Source organism: Thunnus maccoyii, chromosome 16 (genome assembly GCF_910596095.1).
Source record: "Thunnus maccoyii chromosome 16, fThuMac1.1, whole genome shotgun sequence".
In the NCBI taxonomy this organism is placed as follows: domain Eukaryota; kingdom Metazoa; phylum Chordata; class Actinopteri; order Scombriformes; family Scombridae; genus Thunnus; species Thunnus maccoyii.
Genome location: NC_056548.1, coordinates 3736550 through 3763633, shown reverse-complemented (window position 1 = coordinate 3763633; position 27084 = coordinate 3736550). Strand labels below are relative to the sequence as shown.

At 40.4% G+C, this 27084-nt stretch overlaps 1 protein-coding gene and 2 long non-coding RNA genes across 4 annotated transcripts in view; 1 reads left to right on the top strand and 2 right to left on the bottom strand.

Annotated features, from left to right (window-relative positions):
- LOC121914042 (protein jagged-2-like) overlaps nucleotides 1-25686 on the top strand; it is a 67431-nt gene extending 41745 nt beyond the window's left edge. Inside the window, exons 7-26 of one of the 2 annotated variants that reach the window (XM_042436998.1) lie at nucleotides 817-936; nucleotides 1148-1261; nucleotides 2535-2648; nucleotides 4108-4221; nucleotides 5369-5415; nucleotides 6003-6176; nucleotides 6270-6420; nucleotides 6564-6728; nucleotides 7313-7426; nucleotides 8023-8136; nucleotides 8474-8587; nucleotides 8776-8892; nucleotides 9545-9572; nucleotides 12388-12473; nucleotides 13280-13393; nucleotides 13718-13833; nucleotides 13953-14213; nucleotides 15770-15901; nucleotides 20435-20594; nucleotides 21321-25686. In XM_042436998.1, the coding sequence (XP_042292932.1) occupies nucleotides 817-936; nucleotides 1148-1261; nucleotides 2535-2648; nucleotides 4108-4221; nucleotides 5369-5415; nucleotides 6003-6176; nucleotides 6270-6420; nucleotides 6564-6728; nucleotides 7313-7426; nucleotides 8023-8136; nucleotides 8474-8587; nucleotides 8776-8892; nucleotides 9545-9572; nucleotides 12388-12473; nucleotides 13280-13393; nucleotides 13718-13833; nucleotides 13953-14213; nucleotides 15770-15901; nucleotides 20435-20594; nucleotides 21321-21832 (2867 nt within the window). In that variant the 3' untranslated portion in view covers nucleotides 21833-25686. The remainder of the gene's footprint in view (nucleotides 1-816; nucleotides 937-1147; nucleotides 1262-2534; nucleotides 2649-4107; nucleotides 4222-5368; nucleotides 5416-6002; nucleotides 6177-6269; nucleotides 6421-6563; nucleotides 6729-7312; nucleotides 7427-8022; nucleotides 8137-8473; nucleotides 8588-8775; nucleotides 8893-9544; nucleotides 9573-12387; nucleotides 12474-13279; nucleotides 13394-13717; nucleotides 13834-13952; nucleotides 14214-15769; nucleotides 15902-20434; nucleotides 20595-21320) is intronic. The other variant, XM_042436999.1, reaches the window with a different exon arrangement.
- Nucleotides 1688-2528, bottom strand: LOC121914043. Its single transcript, XR_006100444.1, has 2 exons — nucleotides 1862-2528; nucleotides 1688-1738 (listed from the first exon to the last, which is right to left on the bottom strand). It is a non-coding gene; the product is annotated as an uncharacterized LOC121914043 (long non-coding RNA).
- The window catches only part of LOC121914044, a 42657-nt gene continuing 26323 nt past the window's right edge, over nucleotides 10751-27084 (bottom strand). The window contains exon 3 of the long non-coding RNA XR_006100445.1: nucleotides 10751-11160. This is a non-coding gene — a long non-coding RNA (uncharacterized LOC121914044). The remainder of the gene's footprint in view (nucleotides 11161-27084) is intronic.

Here is a 27084-nt window from a genome sequence, read left to right as displayed (position 1 = left end):
GGCTTCTTCAGTTCATTTGAATGATTATAGAAGTTAATTTGTGTATATTCAAGTCACCATGCCTGTGTATCGGTAAGTTTAGCTCCTTAACTTAACCATTGGTTTCCATTCTTTTCCACGCCGTCTTAATATCCAACGATCTTGCTTGAGTTGTTGTGATTTTAAAAAAATCTGCAAGATGTTATCCTTAAACAATAACCGAGTGAATGTCTGAATGCGGACTCGATGCTCGGTGTGGATTTCACAACTCGAGCGAGTTTTAAAGGGGTCTGCTTTTTGATTTTCATGCTTCATGGAAATTAATGGAAACCAATGGCTGACTGGAAGAAAAGTGCATTAAAAAATGTGAAACACTACAGCAATGATTTACAAAAACCGTCAACAGTTATTGTGAAGTATGTGTGGTTTTTCAGTGAATGGGCTAAAACATGCAAAATCACTAGTATGCCCCTTTGAAGCTCGCCACATAAGTCACATGAGGACACTGTGTGATCGGTCAAGATGCAGCGAACAGAAGAAAGAAATTAGAAATTACATCTGCTGTGAAAATGTTCTTTGATTGTCTTAATATGCTCTTTGTTAACCATTATTAAATACTTTTTGATGTAAAAAAAAAAAAAAAGACAAAATGAAATGAATATGAGCTGCAGAAGCATTTTGTAAATAAAGTTTTTACATAGCAATCGTGCCATCACTTAACCCAGCTGTATCATCTAACCTTAAATGTAACTATAAGAAGTTCTGTGTCGTTTGTTAAATGTGTGAGTTAATTGACACTCACAGACCAGGTTAAAATCAGTGTCTGTTGCTATGCAGATCTGAACTACTGTGGGACCAACCGGCCCTGTAAGAACGGAGGGACGTGCATGAACACAGAGCCAGACGAATACAACTGCGCCTGTCCAGACGGCTACTCTGGCAAGAATTGCGAAATCGGTGAGTCTGTAAATCAAACGCACCTTAATCCAAAAGTTCAAAATGCAGGTTTTTTGTGCCACGGCACGTTTCAAGTATTGGATAAATGTGATTGATGGTTTATGGAAATTCCTAATTTTCTCTGTCTCGCAGTGGACCACTCTCTCTTCTATCTGCTTTAAATCTCTTCATATATCCTGCTGTTTTTTTTTTTTGTTGTTTCTGTCTCTAGCTGAACACGCCTGTGTGTCCAACCCCTGTGCCAATGGAGGGACGTGCCATGAAGTCCCGTCAGGTTTCGAGTGTCACTGTCCGGCGGGCTGGTCAGGGCCGACCTGTGCTAAAGGTGTGTGGCTTTTAGTTTGAAGTCCAGATAACTTTTGACACACTTCACAGATGAGACAAAGTGACTAGATCAGCCAAGTTCAGAGACATATGACTGAAAATGTCTATTTTTCTTCTCTCCAGTCACTGGTTGATCAGGTTCTAAATGGCCACTGATGTTATGTATCAGTTCTTGGTTCTGTATTTCAGGTTTTGCTTTGTGTTACAAGTAAACTAGATCTAGGGTTTATGTATATGGTGTAATATGACCAGGCATACAGGGTGATATGTGAAATTTGATAACAATAAGAGGTTTTGCCATATTGTTTCTACCCAGGTATCTGTTCCCTTAATATGTGTTGGAAATCAGTCAACACTCTTGGGCTTTATTTTGAAATCCTGTAAATCACATTGTAATTCCCTTGAAGCACAGCCAAACACAAGTGGCTTTCTTGCAACTGGTTTATTTGTAGCTTTCTCTCCAAATCCACCGTGAAAACTACAGGCACAAACACACACACACACACAGTATAAAGACAAAGTTAGTGAAAATAAATAAAAGCCTTTACAGCATGTGGAAAACAGCTCATCAAAGTAAAATAAAGACAAAAACATGAATTACCTCGTTGGCTGCGTTCTGCAAATAAGGGAATTATCCTTGGTCCTTGAAGGGTCCTTAAACATTTCACAACCACTTAAATAGGTTGATATTTAGCATGTATCTTAGCTGGAGCACATGTGCATCTTTACCTGCTCATTTCTCCCTTCTCACGTACGTCAGAACAGCGCAACTGGCTTTCTAAATAAAAGTGGCTGTTTCAAAATAAAAGCTATCTTAAAATAATACAAAACAACAAAGATAACTGAAATATATTCTAAATGACTCAAGTGTAGACAATGCTGACATTACAAATTACAAACAACAGTTACACACAGAATTTTTGCATTAATGTGATGAAGTATCTCAATTTTTCAGATATTTACTGGATTAGCCAAAAAGTCATTCCTATCTGTTTTTTTTATAGTATTGAAGAATTTATTTACATCTTCCCACTGTTACATTTGAGTTTTGAGCACTATAGGTGCCGTAAAGTTGGAAAATTGAACACACTGAAAGGTTAAACATAAGAAGACCTTCAAATAAATGCTGGCTAACTTCACCAAAGAAGCTTTGGAAGTGGATAAACTTAACCCAGTGTTACCAGTTTTCACTGGTAGCACTGGAGCATACAGTGGACTTCACAGAGAGAGTGACTGTGTTAAAGACGTTAACATCAGTCTTGTTTGTGTTTCAGACACAGATGAATGTGCCTCCAGCCCCTGTGGTCAGGGTGGGACCTGCATCGACATGGAGAACGGCTTTGAATGCCTCTGTCCTCCGCAGTGGACGGGCAAAACCTGCCAGATAGGTACATCTCTCAAGTCTAATTAATCCCTGAATAATTTATTAATATTTTGCAAAGAAAGACAATAATATGAGCCTTTTTTAAATTTTGAATAGGCTTACTTGTGTATGTGTAATTTCTCTTTTTCAAATAAGATTTTGAGCATTTTGCAGGGAAACAAATACAAATTTATTGTTAAAATGTTTGTTGCATGTTGGATGATATTTTGCTGTGATGAAGCTGGTGTGTTGTACCTACAATGAATGCCATGCGTCCAAATTCACTCCGGGAATCCCATTTGCTTGCAGAGTTACAGCATATCTGTCTGTTTGTTTATGTTGCCGTGTCATTTAACCAGCAGTATTACTGTAGGAGGGCCACTAATTTCAAATGTGTGAGTGTGTGTTTGTGTATACGCACGCCCAACAGAGACACTCGTCAAGTATCATCTGCAACTCGAGCCAGGTGACTTGAGTAAAGCTAAAAATAACCTCCCGCCTGGCAACTGCTAGCCTTGGGACCAAATATACTCTACCGGGGGGTTATCTTTGGCTCCAGACTGGGCGTAACAGGGGAGTATGTACGCTACAGTGAGAAGACGCCTCGGCATAGCAGAGTCCTCACACCCCCCCCCCCCCGCGACTTCAGCCAGGAAACACTGGTTTTGGAAGAACCAAAAGGCTGTGACTTGTGTTACGGATTCTGATAATTCTCAGAGCGCTTCCCCTTTCATGGAGCAGGGTGGTACCTGGGAGAGAGTGGGATGAGGAGGAGGTCGTGGCAGTGTGGAGGGGGGGAGGGGGAGTTTTGGGAAGGGTTTGGGGGTGTTTAGTTTCAGCAGGCTAACAGGTGCCCCTTACCTCCTGGGAGTAGTATTAATGCACTGTGTCGGTTTATAGTGAGCGAGGCGGCACGACGACCGCGGCGACCGCTGCCTCTGAAACTGACTACTTGGTATGCCGCAGGTTGGCCTTCAGGGAATGCAATAGAGAGACATTAACCCTGAAGGGAAGGGGGTGGGGGGGTGGGGGGGGTGAGGATAGAGCAGGGGCGGGGGGCGATGGAAAGCAGGGGAAGAAATAAAATCCTTTCAGACATGAACTTCACCCTGTAAATGTTCTGGCAATTTTACATGTTTGAAAAAAGAGTTGTATGGCGTCGAATATAGGAATTGAATGAAAGCCAAAAATGAACATCTTGTTAATTTTAACAGTGTTTGAGCGCTGTTAATGTGTGTAAAATAAACAGCAGAAATTTACTTCTCATATCTACTACTGAGATTGTTTTTGGAGGATCTACAACAAGAGCGAAACAGGAACAAGCATCCCCCCAGTACAACTGTTCCCCACAGAGGGAAACAGTTTCAAAGTTGTAAATTTCAGTGTGTTGTACAACAACAAGAAGCAACGCTTGGTGACGGGGCTTCTGAGCAGGTTTCTTCGCTCTCTCACACTGTCTCTCTCTCTCGTCTCCATTTTTACAGACGTTAATGAGTGTGCGATGAAGCCTTGCCTCAATGCTTACTCTTGCAAAAACTTGATTGGTGGATATCACTGTGCCTGCTTTCATGGATGGGTGGGCCAGAACTGTGACAGCAGTTAGTATCAAATCAGCAAATTATTAGTCCCCAAACCTCTTTCTGCTTACTTGAAGCACTATCAGAAACCCTGCCCTCTTTCTTAGCTAACTGTTGTTCCATTGGCATCTGTAGTTCAATGCATTTTCTCAAAAAAGGTTTAACTTTCTGAAAAGCTGTAACATGTTTCATGGGGTTGTCTCTGCTACTGTACTGGACAGTACTAAAGAACAATGGCATTTGTTGTTGCTGAATGCTAGCAAAATAATCTTAGGTGTTTCTTGCTTAACAATGGCAATGGTAGTTAAACTTTTACTATCTAGTACAGTAATCAATATTTATTTGGCTTCAAATATGGATAAATTAAGATTTACTAAAGTTACCATTAGGCTGTTATAGCATGCTAATGGCTAAAACCCATGGGATATGTTGTTGCTGAATGCTAGCAAAATAATCTTAGGTGTTTCTTGCTTAACAATGGCAAGTAGTTAAACTTTTACTGTCTAGTACAGTAATAAATATTTATGTGGCTTCAAATATGGAAAAATTAAGATTTACTAAAGTTACCATTAGGCTATTATAGCATGCTAATGGCTAAGACCCATGCGCTATGTTGTTGCTGAATGTTAGCAAAATAAGCTTTTTCTTGCTTAAAATGGCAAGTTGTTTAAATGTTAGCATCCAGTAGAGTAGTAGATACTTATTTATCATTTCAGAAATAGTGTTGAATGAAACCCTCTGTGAGAAAATCCCCTTACAGTAAGTTAGAGATGCTAGTGGAACAAAGGCTAGCAAGCAAAGGGAGCGGGACTGTAGCCTTTCATTTACTCTTCTTTCTTGCCTCCCTGATGGCTGTTCCTACCTGCCACACCCTGGCTAACTCTTCAAGGGTCTAAGACTAAAACTAAAAGCTTTTGCTCGACTGTTGAACTTTTGTTTAACATCTTTCGGAGAAAATCTTGACTAGTAGTTTGTCTTCTGCAGTTTTGGTTCTGTTCTGCATGTTTCCCCACTTCTGAATCTGCATCTGACATTTCCATCTGCATGAATCATTAATTCCTGATAGCAGTTGCATGTTCCAGCACCAGTGCATGTTCCACTTCCCAGTTTATACCAACCCAAACTAAAAACCTGACATTTTCTCTGTGATTCTGTTATTTCTCACCAGATATGAACAGCTGCCATGGACAGTGTCAGAATGGAGGGACCTGCAAGGTGAGATTCAGAAATGTCAAAGATGTAGATCATATTTATAGCTTTCAAAAACACTGAGGTCTTTGTTGAGTTGAGTTTTTTTAAATGTCTTTGATGTAACATGACACAGTAATAGAGTTGGAACAACATTACTGCTGATGATCTAAGTACCTGTCAAGAATATGCTCAAGGGCGTTATAGCTTTGATACATAGGTTACCACCATGAATTTCCTGAAACGTTTTTTTTTTTTCCTTTCCCAATAATGGTTCCTGGTTCCTAGATAAGACAAGCTCTAAAAAGATTTTTGACAGAAATATTTCAATTGCTTATCAAGTTGTTGCCAGTTAGTTTTCTGTTAATTGACTTATCATTTCACTAATAGTTTTGAAACACTACATAGTCCATAAAATGCCTTAAAAACAAAGTGTGTGAGTGAGCAGTTGGAAAATTTAATTTATTGAGTGATTTTTTCCTGTGTTGCTTGAACAAAAACAAAAAAACCTGACTTTTACTTTTCTTATAAAGAATATTCCTAAAAACTATAAAGTGGAACCTCTGATCGTTGGATCATCTGCAGTGGAGTAATGATCCTTGTCTTTGTGTTAGGAGGTGGCCAGAGGCTACCAGTGTGTTTGCCAGCCGGGTTTCGTGGGTCGACACTGCGAGATTCAGAGGAACCGCTGTGCTAGCAGCCCGTGCAGGAACGGCGGTCGCTGCCATGCTCTGCTGGATGGATTCATGTGTGAATGCCCGCAGGGCTTCGCTGGCACAACCTGCGAGGTGAGGGCTGTAAAAAACATTTCAGTGCTTTTACTGCAGTCATATTTCACTGTTGGTGAGAACATGTCTTTACCTCATTGTTTCCATGTGTAGGTGCAGAACGACCCATGCAGCCCAAACCCGTGTCACAACAAGGCCCAGTGCCACAGCCTGATGGGAGATTTCTACTGCAGCTGCCCAGACGACTACGAAGGCAAGACCTGTTCAGAGCTTAAGGACCACTGCAAGACCAACCAGTGTCAAGGTAACACAGCACCTGGAGAATCCTTGGATTTAAGATTCCAGGATATTCTTTAAATGAAGCAGCCAGAAGATGGAAACATATACTTTGCACTCCAAATTTCTCACCTGCTGATTGTCTGTTTCTGCCCCTTTTGTGTCCCAAAGTGATAGACAGCTGCACGGTTGCTGTGGCAACGAATGACACCCAAAAAAGGGTGTGGCACATCTCATCCAATGTGTGCGGGCCCCACGGCCACTGCATTAGCTTGCCTGCCGGGAACTTCAGCTGCTCCTGTGAACCAGGATTCACTGGCACCTACTGCCATGAGAGTGAGTCATTATAAGCTTCACACACACACACACACACACACACACACACACACACACACAGACTATATTTATCATCAGTTACCATCACTGAGAACCACATGATTCTTACAGTAATTCAGAGTCCAGTTACACTAATCATCACTCTCTTAGTTTTGTTTACAGCAGAGGTAAAAACATGAGAAGGAAATCCAAAGGAAAACATGAGCAGGGAAATGTAGCTTAATGTCTGTGCTGATGTTTACATCCGATTACTTCGGGGGGTTTTGTACTTTTCACAGGATGCTTTCCAAATTCTTGCTCTCCAACTCAAACATACGTGCTCAGTTTCTCTAATTCTCAAAGGCTGATAAGATCAATACGTCTCGGTAAATGGTAATTTGACATTTTAGCCACAAAGCTAATGCTCCTACAGCAGGTGAGTAGAGTGGAGTATCAAAAACTGAAGAAAATGTAGCAACATTGGTGAATATATTTGATTATTTGGGTTTTATAGCTTCTGAAAATCGGAAATCTGAGTCCAAAAGAAGTAATAAGTGAATAACTTGACATCTGTATACATTTCTTCTTCTTCTCTCTGCCTGCAGACATCAATGACTGTGCATCATCCCCATGTAAGAACGGAGGCACCTGCATCGATGGGATCAACTCCTTCCAGTGTTTCTGTCCAGACGGTTGGGAGGGCAGCCTGTGTGATGTTGGTGAGTGTGTGTGTGTAGGTGTATGCATCTGAGAGAAGCAGCTTTTTTGTGGTCGGTGTGAGCAACAAAGCAGGTATACAGCACGAGTTTTAGGGAAGAGCTTTGCTATGTCATGCGGCCTATGAATCACATATCCTGGGAGAATCCATCACTCGCCTACAGCAGCACCACAGGAATGATCAGCAGCCTGAGAAACTTAGAGAGGACAAAAAACAAAGGATGATTTGTTAGGGAGGCGAAAACAGGAGAAAATGCTGTAAATTCATCAGCTGACCGTCTCTGTAACGTAAGCAGCATGTGCCTAAAGTTACATTCGCCGGTGTGCATGTTTGCAGATGACTACTATTTATATCTATGTTTCTCGGAGGGAGAGCTGCTCCGAAAACAGACATTTCTGAGATAACTGTCAGTGGATAGAGCCAAAAAGCCACTGTTTTTTTGAATAGAAATAACAACAAATGCAAAATCTGATTATTACTGTGACTCCTTTTAATTATTAATTTATGATAAAAGCAAGAACATCAGCAAGAAATCGATACAGAGCCAATAAACAAACCCTTTCATTGTGCTGACCTTTTGTTTGATTTTTGTCCCAGATGTGAACGAGTGCAGCAGGAATCCATGTCAGAACGGAGGCCAGTGTGTCGATCGGCTCAACGACTTCTACTGCAACTGTGTAGACAACTGGAAAGGAAAGACTTGCCACTCACGTGAGTTCATATCTGGGACGTCTGTGTGAAAAAACGTGGTGTAAAAGCAGAGGAAATATGCATACGTGTGCATTTCAGACACATCTCTTTATATGTATTTCTATATTTGTCTCAATACTGGTGTGTTCTGTAAAATGGCAGGTCTTATATATTTAACTGACCTCAGCCTCTTAATCTTCTTTCTGACTCATGATGCCTCCACCGGCTGCTGCCCAGGCTTGTTTTCCCCTCCGATGGCGTCTCTAAACTCTTTGCTTCGGAGCTGAATAATTGCTAGTTAACTACTGGCACAGAGTCAAATGTTTAAAATCTTTTTTCCCATGCTGCCTCGGTCCAGGTGAGAGCCAGTGCGACTCCACTACCTGCAGTAATGGAGGGACGTGTTACGACCACGGAGACTCCTTCCTGTGTAGCTGCCCCTCAGGCTGGGGTGGCAGTACCTGCAACACAGGTCAGGCTCTCTCTCTCTCTGCACTCTAATTACATTGCTATGGCTCTGGTAATAACGGTGTAATAATACAATGTAATATTACACCATTACAACCTGTCAGAGTCTGTGATCACAGGCCAATAAGCAGCTCTCCCACTGTGGGATGGACAAAAGTTTTAAAAAAAGGGAATATTTTTGTTTTTTTTTAGCCAAGAACAGCACATGTGACTCCGGTCCGTGTGAGAACGGAGGGACGTGTGTCGGAGGAGGAGATGCCTTCACCTGCATCTGCAAGGACGGCTGGGAAGGACCCACCTGTGCACAGAGTACGTCATCGACAACTCAAGATACAGTTATTAGTTATTGGATAATTAGAGTTGATTATAAATACTGTGCATTGACAGTTTAACACTATATCGATTAAACTGTGGTTTAATCGCCTTCAACAATGGACTTTGGTTGGTGTGAAGCATCTGTATTTGTTTGAATTTTCAGGCACTTGCATATTATTTAGCATCAGAACTTTCAGAAAAGTACAGGTTTCACTGTTGATGTTGATGTGAATGCTATTTACAAGTCGTAAACTAGTAATTGTGGCATTAAATAAAGATAATAATCATTTATTTGACAATTATAAAGGTAAAGCAGGACAATCAGTCATTCATTTAATCCTGACAGAGTTTAAATCAGCAAGAGTGATAAATTAAAGCTTAATATTTCCCTACATTGTGGTCCTACCTGGGAAAAGGAGTGATTTTATAGTCAGTTTGATGAATAAACAAGAGTTTGAACCTCCTTTCAGTCTGCTGCAGTGTATCAATAAATGCATCTTTATTTGTGGAACTCCTAAATTTAACAGGAGTAACTTTAACCATGAACTGCATTCATCAGTTGATTAAAAGTCATTATTTCTCACCAGCTTTCAGGTCATTTAAATGCTTTTTTAAACTTTTATTTTACTTTTTCTCTCACTTGCAGATGTTGATGACTGTAATCCACATCCCTGGTAAGACCAAGTCAATTCTTTATTATCATATGAAAACATTTTTTTGAATTTTTTTTTTTTTTTTTACATGACCATGTAGAAAGCCCAGTGCTGGTTTAGTCCAATTCATTTATTTAAGGTTGTATGAACATGTGTTCTGGTGTCAAATGTCTGTGTGTGGATCAGTTGGATGTTAAGAAGAGGTTCAGTTGCTGACAGATGTTCATCTCTACAACCATATTTCATTACATTTGGAAAGAAATCAACAAAGTTAATTGCCTGGTTAAGTCTTTAATATGATTTGATTTCCCCTGGTGTTGAACTTTACCAACTACTGATCGCTGCTGGGTGCGGCAGCTTTGATCCTCCTTTAATCCAGAAACATGATAGTTTTAATTTGAGAATATAAAACAGCGTTGGAGCAGCTGAACCTGTTGGCTGGATCTTTGCACCGATCCATCCAAGTTTCCCAGCGACTCTCACACTCCGCTCTTATCCTGCAAATCTGATTTTATGCTCCAGGATTTTCCAGTTAAAGACTGTAGGTGTGTGTGAGTGTGTGATTGTTTGTACATTTCTACTGGAATGTGTATATGTTTGGGATGGTATGTGTGTTTTTTATACCTGTATGTAGGGCTGCAACCAACGGTTATTTCCATTATCGATTGAACAATTAGTCATTTGGTTTATAAAATGGCAGAAAATGGTGAAAAATGTCCATCACTGTTTCCCAAAACCCAAAATGACATCCTCACATGTCTTTTTTGTTTCAACTAATAGTCCACAACCCAAAGATATTCAGTTTACTAGCAAAGAAGACTCAACAAACCAGAAAATATTCACATTTGGGAAGCTGGAAACAGAAAATTTTGACATTTTTTGTTAAAAAATTACTTAAAACAAGTATTTGATTTTCAAAACAGTTTGCGATTTATTTTCTGTCGAAGGTCTAATCGATTAATCGACTAATCATTGCAGCTCTGCTTGTATGTATGTTGGTGCGTGTGGAAACTTTTGTGTGTACATGTGTGTTACATGTGTGTTTGAGTTTGTGTGTAAAAATACCAAGAATTCTCTGGTTTCAGTATGTGTTTCTGATTTATATCATTGTAAACTAAATATCTTCGGGTTTTGAACTGTTGATCAGACAAAACAAGACATTTAAAGACATCAATATGAGATCTTTTCTTTTTTATTATTATTATTTTATTGACAAAACGAGTACAAAAACACAGAATTGTAGAAAAAAAAACCAGGGAGATGTGTCTCCTGACAGCCTCTTTAGATCAGAGAAGCCACCCAGGACAAAAGCCCCCCCCCCCTTCCTCGCTTCCTCCCCCCTTTACCCTCACCCTCACCCTCCTCTACAATGACTGACAGGTGGATTAGTGGTGGTTTTGGTTTTGGGATGAGGGGGCGGCGGGAGAGTGTGAAGAGACGCCCCTTTCACCATTCACCGGCCTCGACCTGGGGGTAGTTGTGAGAAGTGGAGGTGTTGGGGAGGGGGGGGGGGTGGCTCAGTATGTGGTCAGCAGGGATTTACATATGAAGTCTGGACATTGATCAAGGATCAGCTTCAGCTTGCTGCCACTCAGAGTCTCTGGAAACTCTGCGGGAAAAAAAAAAAGTGTGTTTGTAGCTCTGCCAGTTACCTGAACGCAACATTACATCTACCTTTGTTTTTGTTGCTTATGTGCACTTATTTATTTACAACATGCTAAAGAATAAGATGAAGCCACGACCCGCAGCAGTCACCACACCCAGCAAGTTTCTGACTCCTTCAGTTTTGCAATGATTTCCTACAAAAGTGTTCATCCAACCGGTCATTTCTTAGGAAGTACAAAAAAAAGTGGGCGCAGTTGATAATAATAACCGCGCCCTATGACATCATGAGACCAGTTACACAGAAAAGTGAAGTTATCTGTGGTTTTGTGACATATTTTTTTTATAGGAAATTTTGAAGGAACCACTAAGAAATAAGGGAAGCTGGAAACCACAGAATTTACGATACGCGGCTCAGTGAGCAGATCGACATGCAGTCACCTCTCTAATTAGAGGTTTCATTGTCTGCTGGACTGACTCACGTTTTTGGAGGAAAATTATCAATTCTTTCTATCTAATTTGACAGGTGTCATCCACTCATACTGCATGTTGCCCAGACATGAAATTAGACTCCTTTTAGACACAACAAAACAGAAATATTCCTCTAACAAGACTGCACAATCCCCTGCATTTTTTCATCTTGTTTTTTTGTTCTGCACCAACATGCATCGTCCATATGAATCCATGGAGAAAAATAGGGAAAATGGCCAAATGTGAATGTCATAATGTCTTGTGGTCTTACTTTCTGCCAAATATAACAGCATTCTCACAGGTGTTTTGAAGCGTCTTGCTAAATAACAAAAAGACAAACAAAAAAAGGGGCAGGAAATGTAATCACCTTGATGCAGAAACTGTTAGAACAGGGATTTTGGTTACAACAGAGAGAACATATTAATATATTTCTGCTTTAATCTTCAGCCATCCGTCATGGATTCTTTTGGAAGATGGTGAAAGAGATGTTTTTTTGGGAAATAACTCTTTGACACTTTCCTCAGTGAAGTCAGAGGATTTCAAGGAATTTTACAAATGTGTTACTTGGCAGAGATACAGCTCACCCGAAGTTATTTTCCAACTTGTTTCACGTTTATCACATCACACGGTGGTTTTCAAAAGTCCGATCTGCAGGGAGAATCAAAGATTTATACATCTTCAGTGAAATGTTTGGAATAGACCAGCAAAGAAATCCAGTTTTGCACCAGTATTTTCACCCGTGTGTGTCTCTTTTTCTCTCCAGCTACAACGGCGGCATCTGTGTGGACGGCGTGAACTGGTTTCGCTGCGAATGCGCCCCAGGATTCGCCGGACCGGACTGCCGCATCAGTGAGTCTCTGGGAACCCGGAGGGGGCGTGTGTAGGGGTCGTCGGGTGGGGGCGGGGTCAGAGGTGAAAGGCCGTGGCGGGGGAGCGTGAGCCGATTGTTGCGGGAGCGAAAGATTAGGAAGCCTTTTAGGAAGACGGTCTTAACCTCTCACCCCTCCGCGCTGATCCGAGGTCAGAGCTGAGGTTCGTCAGACGGGTCAGTGCGCTCTCCCGTGGCCTTCTGGGAGAAATCTCTTCAGAAAAAAAAGCCTTTTCAGAACCAGAGTGTTATCCAATTGAAGCATTTCAAACCAAACTGCTATAACCCCATTGTGTAAAAAGTGATTATCTGAATTCCATCACTCATTGAAGATATTTAAATATAACATTCAAATCTCTTGAAAGTTTTCTTCTCAAGTAAAGTTAATCTTCAGCAAGAGACAGACCTGAGGAAGAATTCAATAATGCCAGTAAGACTTGTAGAAATATAGAGGTTAAAAAAACTGAAAAGGCACTCCAGCTGATCCAGATGCCTCTTCTTTTAATATTTAGGTTTTAGACACGATGCAAGAAGTTACCTGCGTTTTCAAAGGTTCTACTTATTACTCTGATATATTTTAAAGGGTTAAACGTATCTTGTATTTACTCCATTCCATCATTACTCCATCAATCAATGTGTATTTAATTACCAAAATCAATAAGAGGTCATAAGGTTAGCCTTGAATTACTTATCCTGTCCTGTGAGTAAATTGGGCCTCATTACCTTTAAAAATGTCCCTGATATGTTTATTTTTTTTAAATCAAAGCTTTGTGGTTTTCTTCTCCAGACATAGATGAGTGTCAGTCGTCTCCCTGCGCCGAAGGTTCGACCTGCATGGACGAAATCAACGGCTACCGCTGCGTTTGTCCTCCTGGACACGCTGGACCTCGCTGTCAAGAGTGTGAGTACGACAACTCTGGACTGTCAACATTTAGATTTGGATCCTTTATTTGAAAGTGTGAGATCGTCTTTGTAACACTGGACGTGGAGTTCATGATAATCTTGGTGTTCAGGGTTTTTTTTTTTTTAAAGTGCATTTTTAAATACTTCATTGCATTTCATGAACCTGTGATTAGAATTCAGCATTAGTATTTTGTCACATGATGGTTTAAATTGCTGTATTTTAGCTCAGTCTTCATGTAAATTGTGTTAAAGGAGATTTGGAAGAACACCAGAAGTTAAATATTTACATTTGACAACTGTTCACCTCTTTTATTCTCTCCAGTCATCGGACTTGGGAAGTCGTGTCGTCACGCCGGCCTGCAGTTTCCTCACGGCAGCCGGTGGGAGGAAGAGTGTAACGCCTGTCAGTGTGTCAACGGATACGTGCGCTGCTCCAAGGTCAGCCTCGCATTGCTCGATTTTAACCAAACATCAGCGCCGTCTGCTGATAACGTCTTATTTGTTTGCACTTCATCTCTAACCCGAAGAGGTTCTTCTTGTTCATGTTCTTCTTCCAGGTGAGGTGCGGTCGCCGGCCCTGCCTCCTCCCGAAGGCTCTTCCTCCTGCCGACACGAACCCTCCGTCGTGCCCCGGAGGTCACGAGTGTGTGGAGCACCAGTTCCTCACCTGTTTCTCGCCGCCCTGCCACCAGTGGGGCGTGTGTTCAACGCCGGACCCCCCGACTCCCCTGCACACCCAGTGTGAGCCCAACAGCGGTTACCTAGACAACAGCTGCGCCCGCATCACGCTCATCTTCAAAAAAGACAAAGTGCCAGAGGTACGAGACCTGCTAGTTTTATCATTTATGGTGTTTAGTGCAGAAATTATTAGTTAATTAATTGATTAATCTATAAAAAGAAAATTAATCCACATTTTTTTTCATTTAAAACATTTATCAAGCAAAAATGACACTTAATTTTTCACAGTTTTTTGATATTTTATATAGAAAATAATTGATCATTTTATTCAAAAAACAACCAATAGATCAATCAATAATGGTTGGTGTTGCCTTTTAGATTATTGAAGTGGGTTTGACCAGCAAAAAGAGGATTAACTACATTTTTCCAAGCTTCAAAAACTACTTCAAACTAAAATGTTAACCTGTTGTTTTACATAGTATTTACAGGACAGGCATTAAACCTTTTTAATAACTAATATTTGCTCTCTTTGAGTTAAAAAAGTATATTTAAAAACATAAAATCTGGCTCCAGAAATAAAAAAAAGACGAGTGCCTCATTGTCAGAGTCATAACTAGACAATATTCACCATCTGACATTCAATACATGAAGCTCTCTGGTTTCAATATTTCCCCGTCAAAGCGAGAGTTTTAGCGGAGATGGGTGTAGCGCTGTTGTAAATTAAACGGCAGATGTTTTATCAGCCTCGATGGCATGGCAGCGACTAGAATTTGCGAGCCTTCGGCCGGGAGAAAAGTTTGAAACAAAGCCGAAGAGACAGCGAGCTTCGTTCGCCCAATCATCGAGCCGTCTTTCATCCTTGTTGATGTGTCATGTCATAACAAAACATTTGCAATCGTTTTCCACCCACCCTGCATTGTTAGCATTTGATAATTCCTTTAATTATCAAATGTTAACAATACAGGGTGGGAAGCAAATGATTTCAAATGTATTGTGTCTGAATCTGAAACCACAAACACACACATGGTTCTCAGATGAGGGCCGGGGTTTTTTTTTTTTTTGACTCTGGCAGTTTGACGCTTGACAAATTGTCTCGTGGTTTATGTGTATATCCCCGAATCATCTAACCCCTGCTATGCATCATGTAACTTCACCATGAAGACGTACACATATAGAGGCTGATCTTGTCTTTGCTCACACAGTAAAACTGAAGCACAAAGAAAAACTTTGTGTGAAGTAGAAAAAAGCTGACAGATGCTGTGACCTTTAACTACGGCAAGAGTTAAAGTCCATACATGTCTTTACTGACCACATTACTGCTCCTAAACCTATAAAACAGATCCAGTCTTAATCTCCACTCTGTGTGTGTTTCTCTCGTTAGTCCAGATGGTATTTTTGTTGTTTACTACTGTATCATGAAACCTTAACTGGCCCCCCTGCAGCAGCTTTGAATGAAGTTTTATGAATGGAAATGAATCTGTTCCTCTGACAAGATACTGATCTGCGATCTGAGCCACTGTCTCCCCCCCCCCCCCCCCCCGCCCCCCCGCTGGGCTGCACATTCTGATTGGCTGCATGTGAAACAGACTTAGGGGGAATTAGAACCTGATTGTTCCTCGCCAGCAGTGCAGATACTAATCTGTCTTATCTATGTGTATGTGTGTGTGTGTGTGTGTGTGTGTGTGTGTGATCACAGGGCACCACAGTGGAGAACATCTGCTCTGAGCTGAGGTACCTCCCTGTGACTCAGACGCTGGCGGAAGAGCGAGGGCTGCTCATCCTCTGTGACCTGTCCTACTCCAACAGTGACGCCGTGGAGGTCGCAATGGTGATTATGACACACAAACACAAACACGCCTGTCTACACACACACACACATTGATATACGGTATTGGTCCAAATATATTACTGGTTTTCGTAGTGGTCCAACAGACAACCTGATACAAAAATGATACAGATATTGTTATTGACATGCTGCCAACTGTGTATTTTTTACTACGGTTCCTGGTAGCTTTGTCTCAGACCTCTGAATTGAAACCCCCGTCTCACATTTGTTTAGCGAATCAAGTGTTTCTGTCCATTAAAGGATAAGGCTGACCATTTTCTATATCTTTGTTATTGTCAACAAATCTCATGTGCAGAATCAAACCAACAATGAACTCATCTTACTTACAAGTATTGTGTGTATTCCAAGTATTATGTGTGTATCTTTTTCCTCTGTTGCCCAAAAACTGTTTAGAAACAGCTCCAAAGACTGATAACAGTGATCACATTTTCAGTCTCAGGAGAGCAGTTCCTTGTACGTCAGACGCCACTGAGCATGTGCGGGAACGTGGTTAGCTTCGCTAGCTTGTTGTGCTACATATCACAACTTGTTGACTTTGTACTACATTGTAAATTTCTCAAAGAACTTCAGTGACGTTATCTCCATTCGTAGCCACCTAGCTACCTAGCTACGTTTATGAAAGAGATGGATGCAGCTGTGCAGATTGTTGTATAAAAATTCTTACTTCTGCACATATCTTTGATGTTTGTGAAAAGTGTGAAGTGAAAGGAATAGTGTGATATAATAGTTTTTTGAGAAATGCGTGCTAGAGTTACTGTAGGTGTCTGTACTCTAGATGTGAAGCTAGAGCTAACAGGTGATTAGCTTAGCTTAGCATAAAGACTGTAGGCAGGGGGAAACAGCTAGCTTTGTTTACTCTGCACATAAATAGAGAAGTAAAAGCGACAGGTTGAGGTTTTACAGACAGCGGCATCCATCTCAATTTAGTATTTGTAACAACACTGTCTGGGTGCATCTCCTTATAAACAAAACAGTTTTAATAGTAATAGATTACAACCAGGAGTTAGGTTACTGTGCTTTGGAAGTAGCAATAACTGCTAACAGCAGCAGAGCGACGGCTCCTCCTCATATTTTAACTTTCATGCAACTCATGTTGTATTGTTAAAGAATAATTCAGATTTATTACAATTATGTAATTATTTTTCATAGGTTTGGCCATCATTTCTGTTGGTTATAATAACACTGTAGTCACCAGAGTAACTGCTGAGAGCTGGAAACTCCACAATAACGACAACAAAGTCAGACGGGGCAAAAAAAAACATGAGCAGTGAGACGATCCAACAGGTTGTAAATAAGACAACAGTTTATCCAGACACCTGAATCTTGAATTATGTGTATCAATGATTTTTATGTATAAAATCCTTTTGTTTAACATATATTTGACAAGAAATAGCAGAACAATTAGCGCAGGATAACATGTTCCTGCTGTATATTGTCAGTCATAGCAACACATACACACACCTACAGATTTAGAAACCGCCTTCTCACCTTCTCTCCTCCACACTTCTCCTCTGTTATTCTCCCACTTTATTGAATCGCACTTAATCCGTCACTGCAAATCATTTCCAGAGGAGTACAGTAAAAAAAAAAAAAAAAAAAAAAATGAACCTTTCTTCTATTTTTTGCTGTTTCGTCCCTCTTTGTTAAAAAAAAAAAGAAACAAGAAAGAGAAAGGGAAAAGAAAAAAGAGGGAGAGGCGTTTGAAGCTTTTAACAACATCTGGATGAGATTTAGCTTTTTCTGCTGGAACACCTTGCTGCCCCGTCTCCTCTTCCTCCCTCCTCTTCTTCTTATTCTTCTGTCCATCTCATCCTTTTTGTCTGTTACCTCTCTTGTTTTTCTTTGCTTTCTTTTCTGTTATCTCTTTCTCTTCTGTTATCTCTTTCTCTTTTTTCTGATTTTCTATCTTTCTCTCCTCTTTCTTCTCTTCTTCTTTCTCTCCCGGCCACCCAGACTCGAGGGAAATCAGTCACTTCAGGGCTCTAAGCTCTTAATGGAAGGGATTAGTTCTTGTTCCTCTGATGTTTGCAAGCCTGTTTTGAGCGACATACAGGAAAAGGAGCGGCGAGCCCGACATCCACCCAAACCATCCACAACAGGGCTTTGATTAAAAAACTTCACTCCCACTCGCTGCCGACTCGTGTTGCAGTGAAATGTCAGCGCTCATTTCCAAGTGTGGGTGAAATCTTTATAATGTCAGCGAGCTTACGAGTGCAGCCGCTTCTCAGCCCGCCGGAGTTGTGTGTCGATTTATTCTCATCCAAAGAAGGCTCTGGGTGTGTTTGTAAACCCCTGAACTGATCAGCGGGCCACTCTGCTGCGAAGCCTCTCCAACCTGAGCGAGAAACAAGTGGTTCAATATGTCTCAGTGTGTGTGTGTGTGTGTGTGTGTGGGAAAGAATGAGGAGCGCTCAGGTTTGTCTTGGTTTGCAGCGAGGTGTCCCTGCTTTAACTTGACGTGTTGTCGCCTCATCAAGCGTGTTGGAAGGCAAATATTTGGAAGAAGTCTTCAGACAGGCTTAATGGTCGTCAGTGAAGCCAAGTTAGTTTTTTCGGCAAACAGAAAGGCTTTAAAAAGTACAAGAAACTAGTGCAGAAGCTTATAAAATGACCAAATATTTACTGCTTGCTTAATCGCTATTTTGAGATGCAAAAGCATATAAATCTGATATATCTTATTCTATATAAACTATTAAAAACACATCAATGAGCCACATCACTGCTGGGTGACACGTTCCTTCATTAACACTAGTTTATTTTGAAACAATCCCACACGCACACTGTCTTGCTGCCAGAAATACTCACTAGAGCGCAAAATGTGGATTCATCCGCCGCTGAAAGTAGTCCCCGACAAATGCACTAATTCCTCCTGTTTGAGTAAAGTTTGCTAAAAACTACAGTGCCCAGCTGTCTGTGCTTTGCCCAGGTGCAAAGACGACGCACTTTAACAGAGTGTGACTGATATGATGATGGATATGGTCACGTATTTTTCGATAGCAGTGGCAATAGGATACAGCAGTTACAGTGCTTTTAAGGTTAGGGTCAGCTTGAGACAAATAGTTTGTGTGTAAGTGTTGTTTAGCCAGATTTAAAAGTGAAAACAAGACATTCATGATCAGTTGTAACTCAAAAAGTGACGGAAGTAAGCGTGTCAAGAATGAAACACATCTGCACACCGAGCCAGTCGCAGCATAAAGTGGCTGCGATTGTTGGATTGTCAATTTCAGAAAGTTAAAATTCGTCACTCATCCGGTGTTGAAAAGGTTTGGGGTGAGAGGGTTTCAGATACTGTTCAACAACTATCAAATAAACACAAGAAATGCCAACAAATAATCTTAAAAAAACAAAAAACAGAAGAAACAAGATGAAGAAGGTTGTCTGGAGGTTGTATCAGCAGCCCTGTGTGGCTGTGATGCGTGCTGTCAATCATCCTGGTGGGCGGGGTTAGAGGTGTGTGTGTGTGAATGAGCTGCTGATTTCCTCAAGAGAAGAAAAAAGGAGTGTTTGTCCCCGGCCGAGCAGGGAGAACAGCTGGCCTGTTCTCTATTGCTTGTCCTAATTGAACTGCACAGCACACAGTTAATCCCCCTCTGTCCCCCCCCCACCACCACCACCACCACCACCTCCCTGCTCTCACCCTCATCACCTTATTAGGCAATTAACTCCACCCTCTGTGGTCTCAGCAGGGGGGAGGTGAAGGGGGAGGAGGGGGGGGGAGGCACAGCCTGCCAGATGTTAGGATGAGAATCTCTTTTATTCTGACGGATGAATGTGTGTGTTTTTTTTTTTCCTCTTTTTTTGTTGTCCTGCGTAGCCTCAAGCTAAACTCTGACCATTTGGCAAATGGGGCCTCATTTTCTTTCTCTACTGTACTGATCTGGTGGTTTTACATCTTTTACCCACTGAATACAAATCAGCTTTTCTTCACAGACTTATTTTTTTAAATTTTACCACAAAGTTTTGCTGAGCAGTCGGGTTCCTTGTAATGAAAATGAACTTTCAGATGCTTAAAACAAAAAATGCAGTTGAAAACAAAGACTGACACTGACTGAAAGCACCAAACTCAAGTCATTTTTGTCACGTTAGATGTGTTTTTGATCCTGAAAATCAAGTCTTTTCTGCATCAGAATCTTTAGTGTTGTAGCTTCAGAGAGGACGGTTTTCAAGATGGTCATCTGTGGTCATCTCTGGCAGCACGCAGTACCAGACAGTGATTATGTAACTTTAACCAAAAATAGAGCCAATGAAAAGTTTCCTGTGATGAATTATAACTCAATAAATCAACCGGCTTTAAAGTCTACACAAGTCGATGCACTTTCATGCCATAAATGAAAGGAACTACAAGGAATGTCTGCCGGGAAAGAATGAAATAAAGCTTGAAAAATGGTTGTCAGTTATATAACGGGCAAAATATTGCAAAATCACAAATCTTGTCTTTTTAAATATGACAAAGCAGACTGATTGTTGTCAAATTTCTTCCATAACCCTTCTGTCTTTCTCTCTCCATCTCTGCAGTCCTTCGAGCAGGACGGGCGGTCGAAGGACAGCAACCGCGGACAGATTCAGAAGGCGGCCAACGGCATCATCGGTGCGTTATCCAAACGGCAGAACAGCACCATCATGCTGGCTGTAGTGGAGGTCAAAGTGGAGACCGGAGTGGAGCCGCAGTCTGATGGTGAGTCACATGGTCAACAACAACGTGGAGAATTGGCTAACAAGATAGGCGACTAAAAGTTCAGTTCCTCTTTATCAGAAAGCATTTATAGCAAGATTTTACAGATGACAAGATCATCACTTTAATGCATTTATCATATTTAGTACAGTTAGCTCTGATGTGTTAGCGTAGCTAAACTCAAAGACCAGAAGAAAAGGGAAAACTGCTAGCCTAGCCGAGCAGTTAGCTTATGCTTTGGAGTTATCGACAAGCCAACAACAGCCGGACTCAGTGATGCATGAAGTCATATCTTTGATAAATCTGAATGTGTTTGTAACTAGCTTGTTATCTGACAAAATACAACAAAATAAAATGTATCCTGCTGCTAACAGTCTTTGTGCGAAGCTAAGCTAGGAGATGAAAGTGGTCAACTCTTGAAAAGACAGCGAATAAGCAGATACTCTGTTAACATAAAGAGTAACTTAACACTAAGTGCACTTTTCTTAGTAACAGCCACTATATTATACTATCATTTTATTCAGGATCATGTCTACAGTGTTCATTGTAGCTGCAGTAATAATAATTCCAGAGAAAGTTGAGTACTTTCTCTGGGAAAAAGGCCTCAAGTACCTCTGACCTATAGACAAAAAAATAAAGGAGTGTCTCTGGATGTGAATGTGTTTTTGGAATGTGTTAAAGAGGCGTGTTCAACCTAAGAGCATGTTCTCCTCTCTCTTCCTCTCTCAGGTTACCTGGTCCCCGTGCTGTGCGTCGTCTTCAGCGTCCTCTGGATCTTCTGCATCGTCGTTTGCGTCTGGTGGACCCGCAAGAGGAAGAAAGAGCGCGAGAGAGCCACCAGATCCGAGGACACGACGGTCAACAACCAGCTGGAGCCGCTGCGGAGCAACGCCCCCAAAGACAACCGAGACAAATACATTCAGTACGAATGCAAGAAACTGATGGGCCCGTCCGACAGGATGTGCGACGGGGCCGAGGGCGAGGAGGAAGGGGAGCAGGAGGTGGAGCAGGAGGATGATGAGGAGAGGGCGCTGGGCATGGGGGAGAAGTGTCCAACTCAAAAATGCTCCATAGTGGGGGCGCAGGACAGGGGGATGATGGGTAAGGGAGGGGTCATCTGCACGGCGCGCAGCGGTCCGGCCAAGGCGCCGCACCGGACAGCGTACAGCCCCAAAGACAACCGGTGTAAAAACCTGAACGCCGCCAAGCTCAGCGAGGACATTAAAGACCATTATGTATGAACCCATGAGAGGAGGAGGGACCTGCCTGAATCAAAGAAAAAACTGCGATGTCTTCAATGTCTCAGACATTTCAACTTTTAAAAGCACCAAAAGTGAAGATTACAGATGCTTTAATTTTCTATTTTTGTTTGTCACACCTTATTTAACTTCTTCGTCTGCAGCACGGAGGCTTATTTTACCAAAAAAACAACCAAAAAAAATACAGAAAAACAAAAACAAACACACAAAAAAAAAAAAAGACACGGAAAATAAACATCACAGCTTCTGCATCGCTGGATTTTTTCATTTTAATCGTCACATTGTTGGAATCAAGAGGACTTTTCTTTTCAGTGCTCCTGATTTTTTTTTTTTTTTTTCCTGTTTACAAACTGCCTCGTCAGAACTAACACTCACCTTTCTTTTTGACCTTTGAGATCTAACTGAACGTCATTGGCTGGCAGCTTTCGTTTCTACTGTTTGGTGCATTCGGTTCCTGTTTGCCTTAGCCCAAACCCTGCGGGCCTTTTCTACACTGTCTGGATATCCTGTTTTTTTTTTTTTTTTAATGTAAAATACTAAAAAAAAAAAAGAGGTTTTATATACATTTATGTCCTTTGAAAGTTGGCACAGAGAATCCACTGTATGATACCTTTTACTGTATGAGCATTTTTTTTGTTTACATTCATAAGCATCTTTTCCATATTGTGTTAAAGCTTAAAGGTTCTCACGTACAGTATATCCTTTCAAAATAATTGTGTCACTGCTTCCTGCGAGTCTATGTGATGATTTTTCAGTATTTGCTTTGGTAGAAAAGTGCCTTCAGCTCTTTATTTTTTTTTTTTCTCCTCTTCTCTCCTCCTGTAGAGTTTATGCAGAATTTAAATACATATAAAGGGAAAGATGTCCTAGTAACAACTCTTCATACAACAGTAAAGGTTATTTTCTTTGCAATGTACATATGTAAATATGAAAAAATGGCTGTGTATATTTGAATTTAGTAACTTAAGTGATGCTTTGTATCATAGTTATTCTAAAGAATAAGATTGTTTTGTGGTTGTTGTTTTTTTTTTATTTTTTATGATGTCATTCCGTTTATTAGTGTCTATTGACACTATGACAGGTTTTATACAGAGTTTCGGACTGTGTCCAGGGTCCCACTGAATCATGAGTGTTGGTTTCACACGAAAAACAGTTCATGATCGTCTGTCTTGATGTGTTAATGATTATTTGTTACAGCTGTTTAAGAACACAAATACAGAGTTTGGAGAGCTGTTTTGTTACGCCTGCCAATCATTGTGAGAGGTTGTTAGGATCTGAGCAGCTACGGTTTCATTCAGTAATCAATGCAGGCTGCGCTAATTATACAAACCTCCCTCCCAGCGAAAAAATATTCTGTGCAATTTAATGAAGACTTCCCAGAGTGAAATTTGAAATGTCAAGAGATTCTTCTGATCCCCAAAGAAACTCATTTAAACAGTTTAATTCTTTATAGTGAGTTGAAGTATCTGAGTTTAAATTATTTTTTAAAAAGCTCCTCTACACTCACAAGTCACACGGGCTACCCAACTTTATTAATTTCAATTGCTAGCTCCAGTATCTGAGTGTGCAAATATTGTTTCAAGAGCCCCTTCTACACCCACAAGTCCTAAATCATGTGTGGCACCCTTCCAAAAAACAAATCGAAACATCATTGATTTCAGTGTTTTTGTTTTTTTTTTCAAGTAACCCAGGCTCTAAATCATGTTTTTTCGCTCAGTCCAACGGCAATTCTTGGAGAAATACTGTAGGTCTTAGAGCTTTTTTTCCACATTTCATGCTGGTGTATGTATGTATGTAAATATTAAAACACCCTGCTGTCATCCTGCATAGTGATGGGAATTCTGGCTCTTTTTAGCGAGCCAGGTCATTTGGCTCAGCTCAGCAGATAAGAGTCTCTTTCAGCTCCCAAACGGCTCTTCATTTAAATACCATTTCTGGCTTTTATAATTCAGCCAAATTTTAGCAATGTTTTGACCTATGATTGGTATGTGTGCACATATATCTCTTTAAATTATTCAATGTAATTATGCTAAACCTTATCATTTCCAGAATACCATCATTTTACATTATGTTTGGTATAAAAACCTTAAATAATGTAAAAAAAAACATCAAAACACACGTTTTATTTATATTGAACTATCCAAAACAGTGTCAGGCCAGTGTTAAAAATACTAAATGAAATGTGTAAATCAAAGACAAGATAGGGCAGCTACAGTCCCTCAGAACTGTAGACCGTCAGCCCCCCCCGCCCCCCCACCCAACCCCCCCATGCCTGCTTTTAACCTGGTGGTACGATCTCTGTCTGTCATCACACGCATCAACACAACATTCAGTCAGTGCATGGAGTGCGCGGGGCCGAGCAGTGTGGCGAAAAGATCATCCTGTTATTCTGTCTTGTATTAATTTACAAAAAAAATAAAAGAAAGAAAGAAATTGGCTCTGAGACAGGAGCCCATCGTTGACTTAGAGTCAGCTCATAGAGCCGACTGATGCATCACTGATCCTGCAGAGTAACACTGAGCGACCTGGTAGCCGTCAGCTGACCTCCTTCAGATGAAAAATTTCGATTTTGCTCAGTAGTATCGTGGAAAATTGCTTAAGCTGTGTCCAAAAATCACTCCCTCATTGACGTATTTAATAGTCCTTACATTTAAAACAGTTACTTAACAGTGAGCTAAATATTGAGATTTATAACACATAATTTTTGTGTCACATCAGACAAGTGAAAATTAGAAATCTGTCGTGAAATTAGAGGTCTGTTATATCAGAAGCAAAGGTGAGGTATTGTGCAATTTCTAGGAGAAAAGTTACATAATGTACATGCTTTGGCCACTAAATTTTATTTATTCCATTTTGGGAATTTTTGTATGTCTTTGAGTGTACATTATACTAAAAAACACACTCAAGGATAGGGTTAGGGTTAGGGATGAGGTTTAGGGTAAGGCTTAGGGTTAGGGCTAGGGTTAGGGGTTAGGGTTAGGGTTATGGTTAAAAAAACTTTTAATTTACCATTACTTGCTCTAAATTAGGGACTCCAAATGGAGAGTCGCGTCGTAAACCAGTACTGATGCATCTGATCGCTATTTTCAGTACACATTTACGGGTCACAGGGTCCAAACAAAGCACTGCTGCCGGTCTCTCTTCAGCCACGCTCGTACTTCAAAGTTATAAATTCACCATTTTACAATCTGGTGACAGCAGAGATTCCACACAGGGCAGCGGGGTGTTTAGTGAGTATGAAAACCCTTTCATCATCCACCCTGCTGAGGTGCCCTTTAGCAAGACACTGAATCACCATCACAGACAAATCAAAGAGTGTGTGGTTTGATTGGGAATCTCACGGTGGATGAGTGTGTATCCTAAATTATTTTCCCTGTTTTTAGCCCTGCCTCTCCTCCTCGTGTATCTATTCTGGTCTAATGAAGGGAACAAGTTGTATTGTTGTTCATGTTGTTGACTGTTGTGGTTGTTGTCCAGTGTTTGTAAAGAGTCTGTTTCTGCACTAAGAACACACAGGAAGAGATAAACATTTAGCATTACCTCCACAGCGGTAGTGAGAAAAAAAAAAAGAGTCAAATATTGTCACTATTTGTGGATGAACATTATGTTTTCAATATTTTATGTTTTTGTTAATAATGCTGATGCAAATCATGGAAAACTCTAATTCATATTCTGTCAGTAAATTTTACATTGTGTTAGCCCCAGAGGACGGGCTGAATGTGCAGAACATTGTAATTATTTTGTACAAAATTTGGTAAAAGTCTTGGTTTGTTAGTGGAATTTTTTTGTTTGTTCTTAGAACAATCCTATTATTTATTAAAGTATTTTATACCAAAGTTTGTATGTTCTGTCTTTTTTGATATTTTAAGATATTTGAAGAGATGAAGGTTAATTTGTACTTTAGCCTTAGCGAACGGTCAATTATATTCCCCTTAGTTACTGTTGCTACGCCTGGCAAACTTTCTATTCTAGCGTTGCAAATATCAGTTTAAAATGAGAACAGTGGCAGATTTACCACTAACAATGAGTTCATAATATTAGACAAAGGTAGCCAAAAGCAGCTTCTTATTTTTAACTGGCAACTGTCAGATTTGTCAGTTGAAATGACAACTATCACTCACAGATTTAATCAGCTGTAGCTAGCTAGCTAATTAGCACTATATGGGTAGATTGAAAACTCTAGCTGAAATTTTAATGTCTCAAGCTGATTTGGATAAAAACTTCAGTCCAAAAAAGTGTCATATATCTTTGTTTTATGATACAATGCTAAGTCAGTACAGTATGATGTAAAATAAGCTTGTGTCCAAGTCAAAACTCAGCAATTGATGATTCAAAGACAGAAATAAAGGAGCAGCATATTCTTGTATTGAGCTAGCTAGCCCTAGTTTTCTAGGAGTGCTATAAGCAAAACTGTAAAATCAGAGTATTATTTCTTTCAAACATAACACAGAGGTTTGATTTATGTTTTATTGTAACTATTTTCCAGAGGAAAGGATTTGAGAATGACGACTGATGAATGAGCAGGATAGTCACTGCTTTAGCCTAAGCTCTGTTAGCCTAGTAGCATCCTGTACCAATATTACACCACCCACACAGTGGATGTGTCAGTCCTGAACGGGGCTTTTTAGCGTAAACTGTAAAACCACAAAATAATATAGCTAGCTAACTCTGATGTGCTAACTCTTGGCCTTGGCAGTAATGCTAATGTTATGTTAAGTACTGTAAGTAATAAACTGGATGGACAGGTGTGTTATATTAGATGTTAGCCTAAACTCTGATATTGTAGTATCTAATGTTAGCAGAATCAGAACCAGGTTTATTGCCAAGTAGATTTGCACATAAAAGCAATTTGCAATTTGTGGAATTTGCCTTCTACACAGTGAATGTGCCAGTTATGAGGTGGGTCTTTTCTAACCGTAACCCCACAAAATATTATACTTAGCCAGTGATACGTTAACGCTCTCTTGGCCAGCTATGCCAATGTTACTATGTTAGAGCAAACAAACACTATTTAATACATTAATACACTTAATTGCTCTTGTTTTTTTTTTGTTTTTAAAGGTGATTAAAAGAAGACATGACCCTCCAAACTCTTCAGATACTGAGTATGAATCCTGACATGCCAAGTTACGGTTGCTAAGCTATGATTAAACAATCTGTTATTGCAAAGGATTGAACATTACAGTTTTTCTTGTAGCATTTCTTTTACATTTTAGACATTTCTGAAATCATAC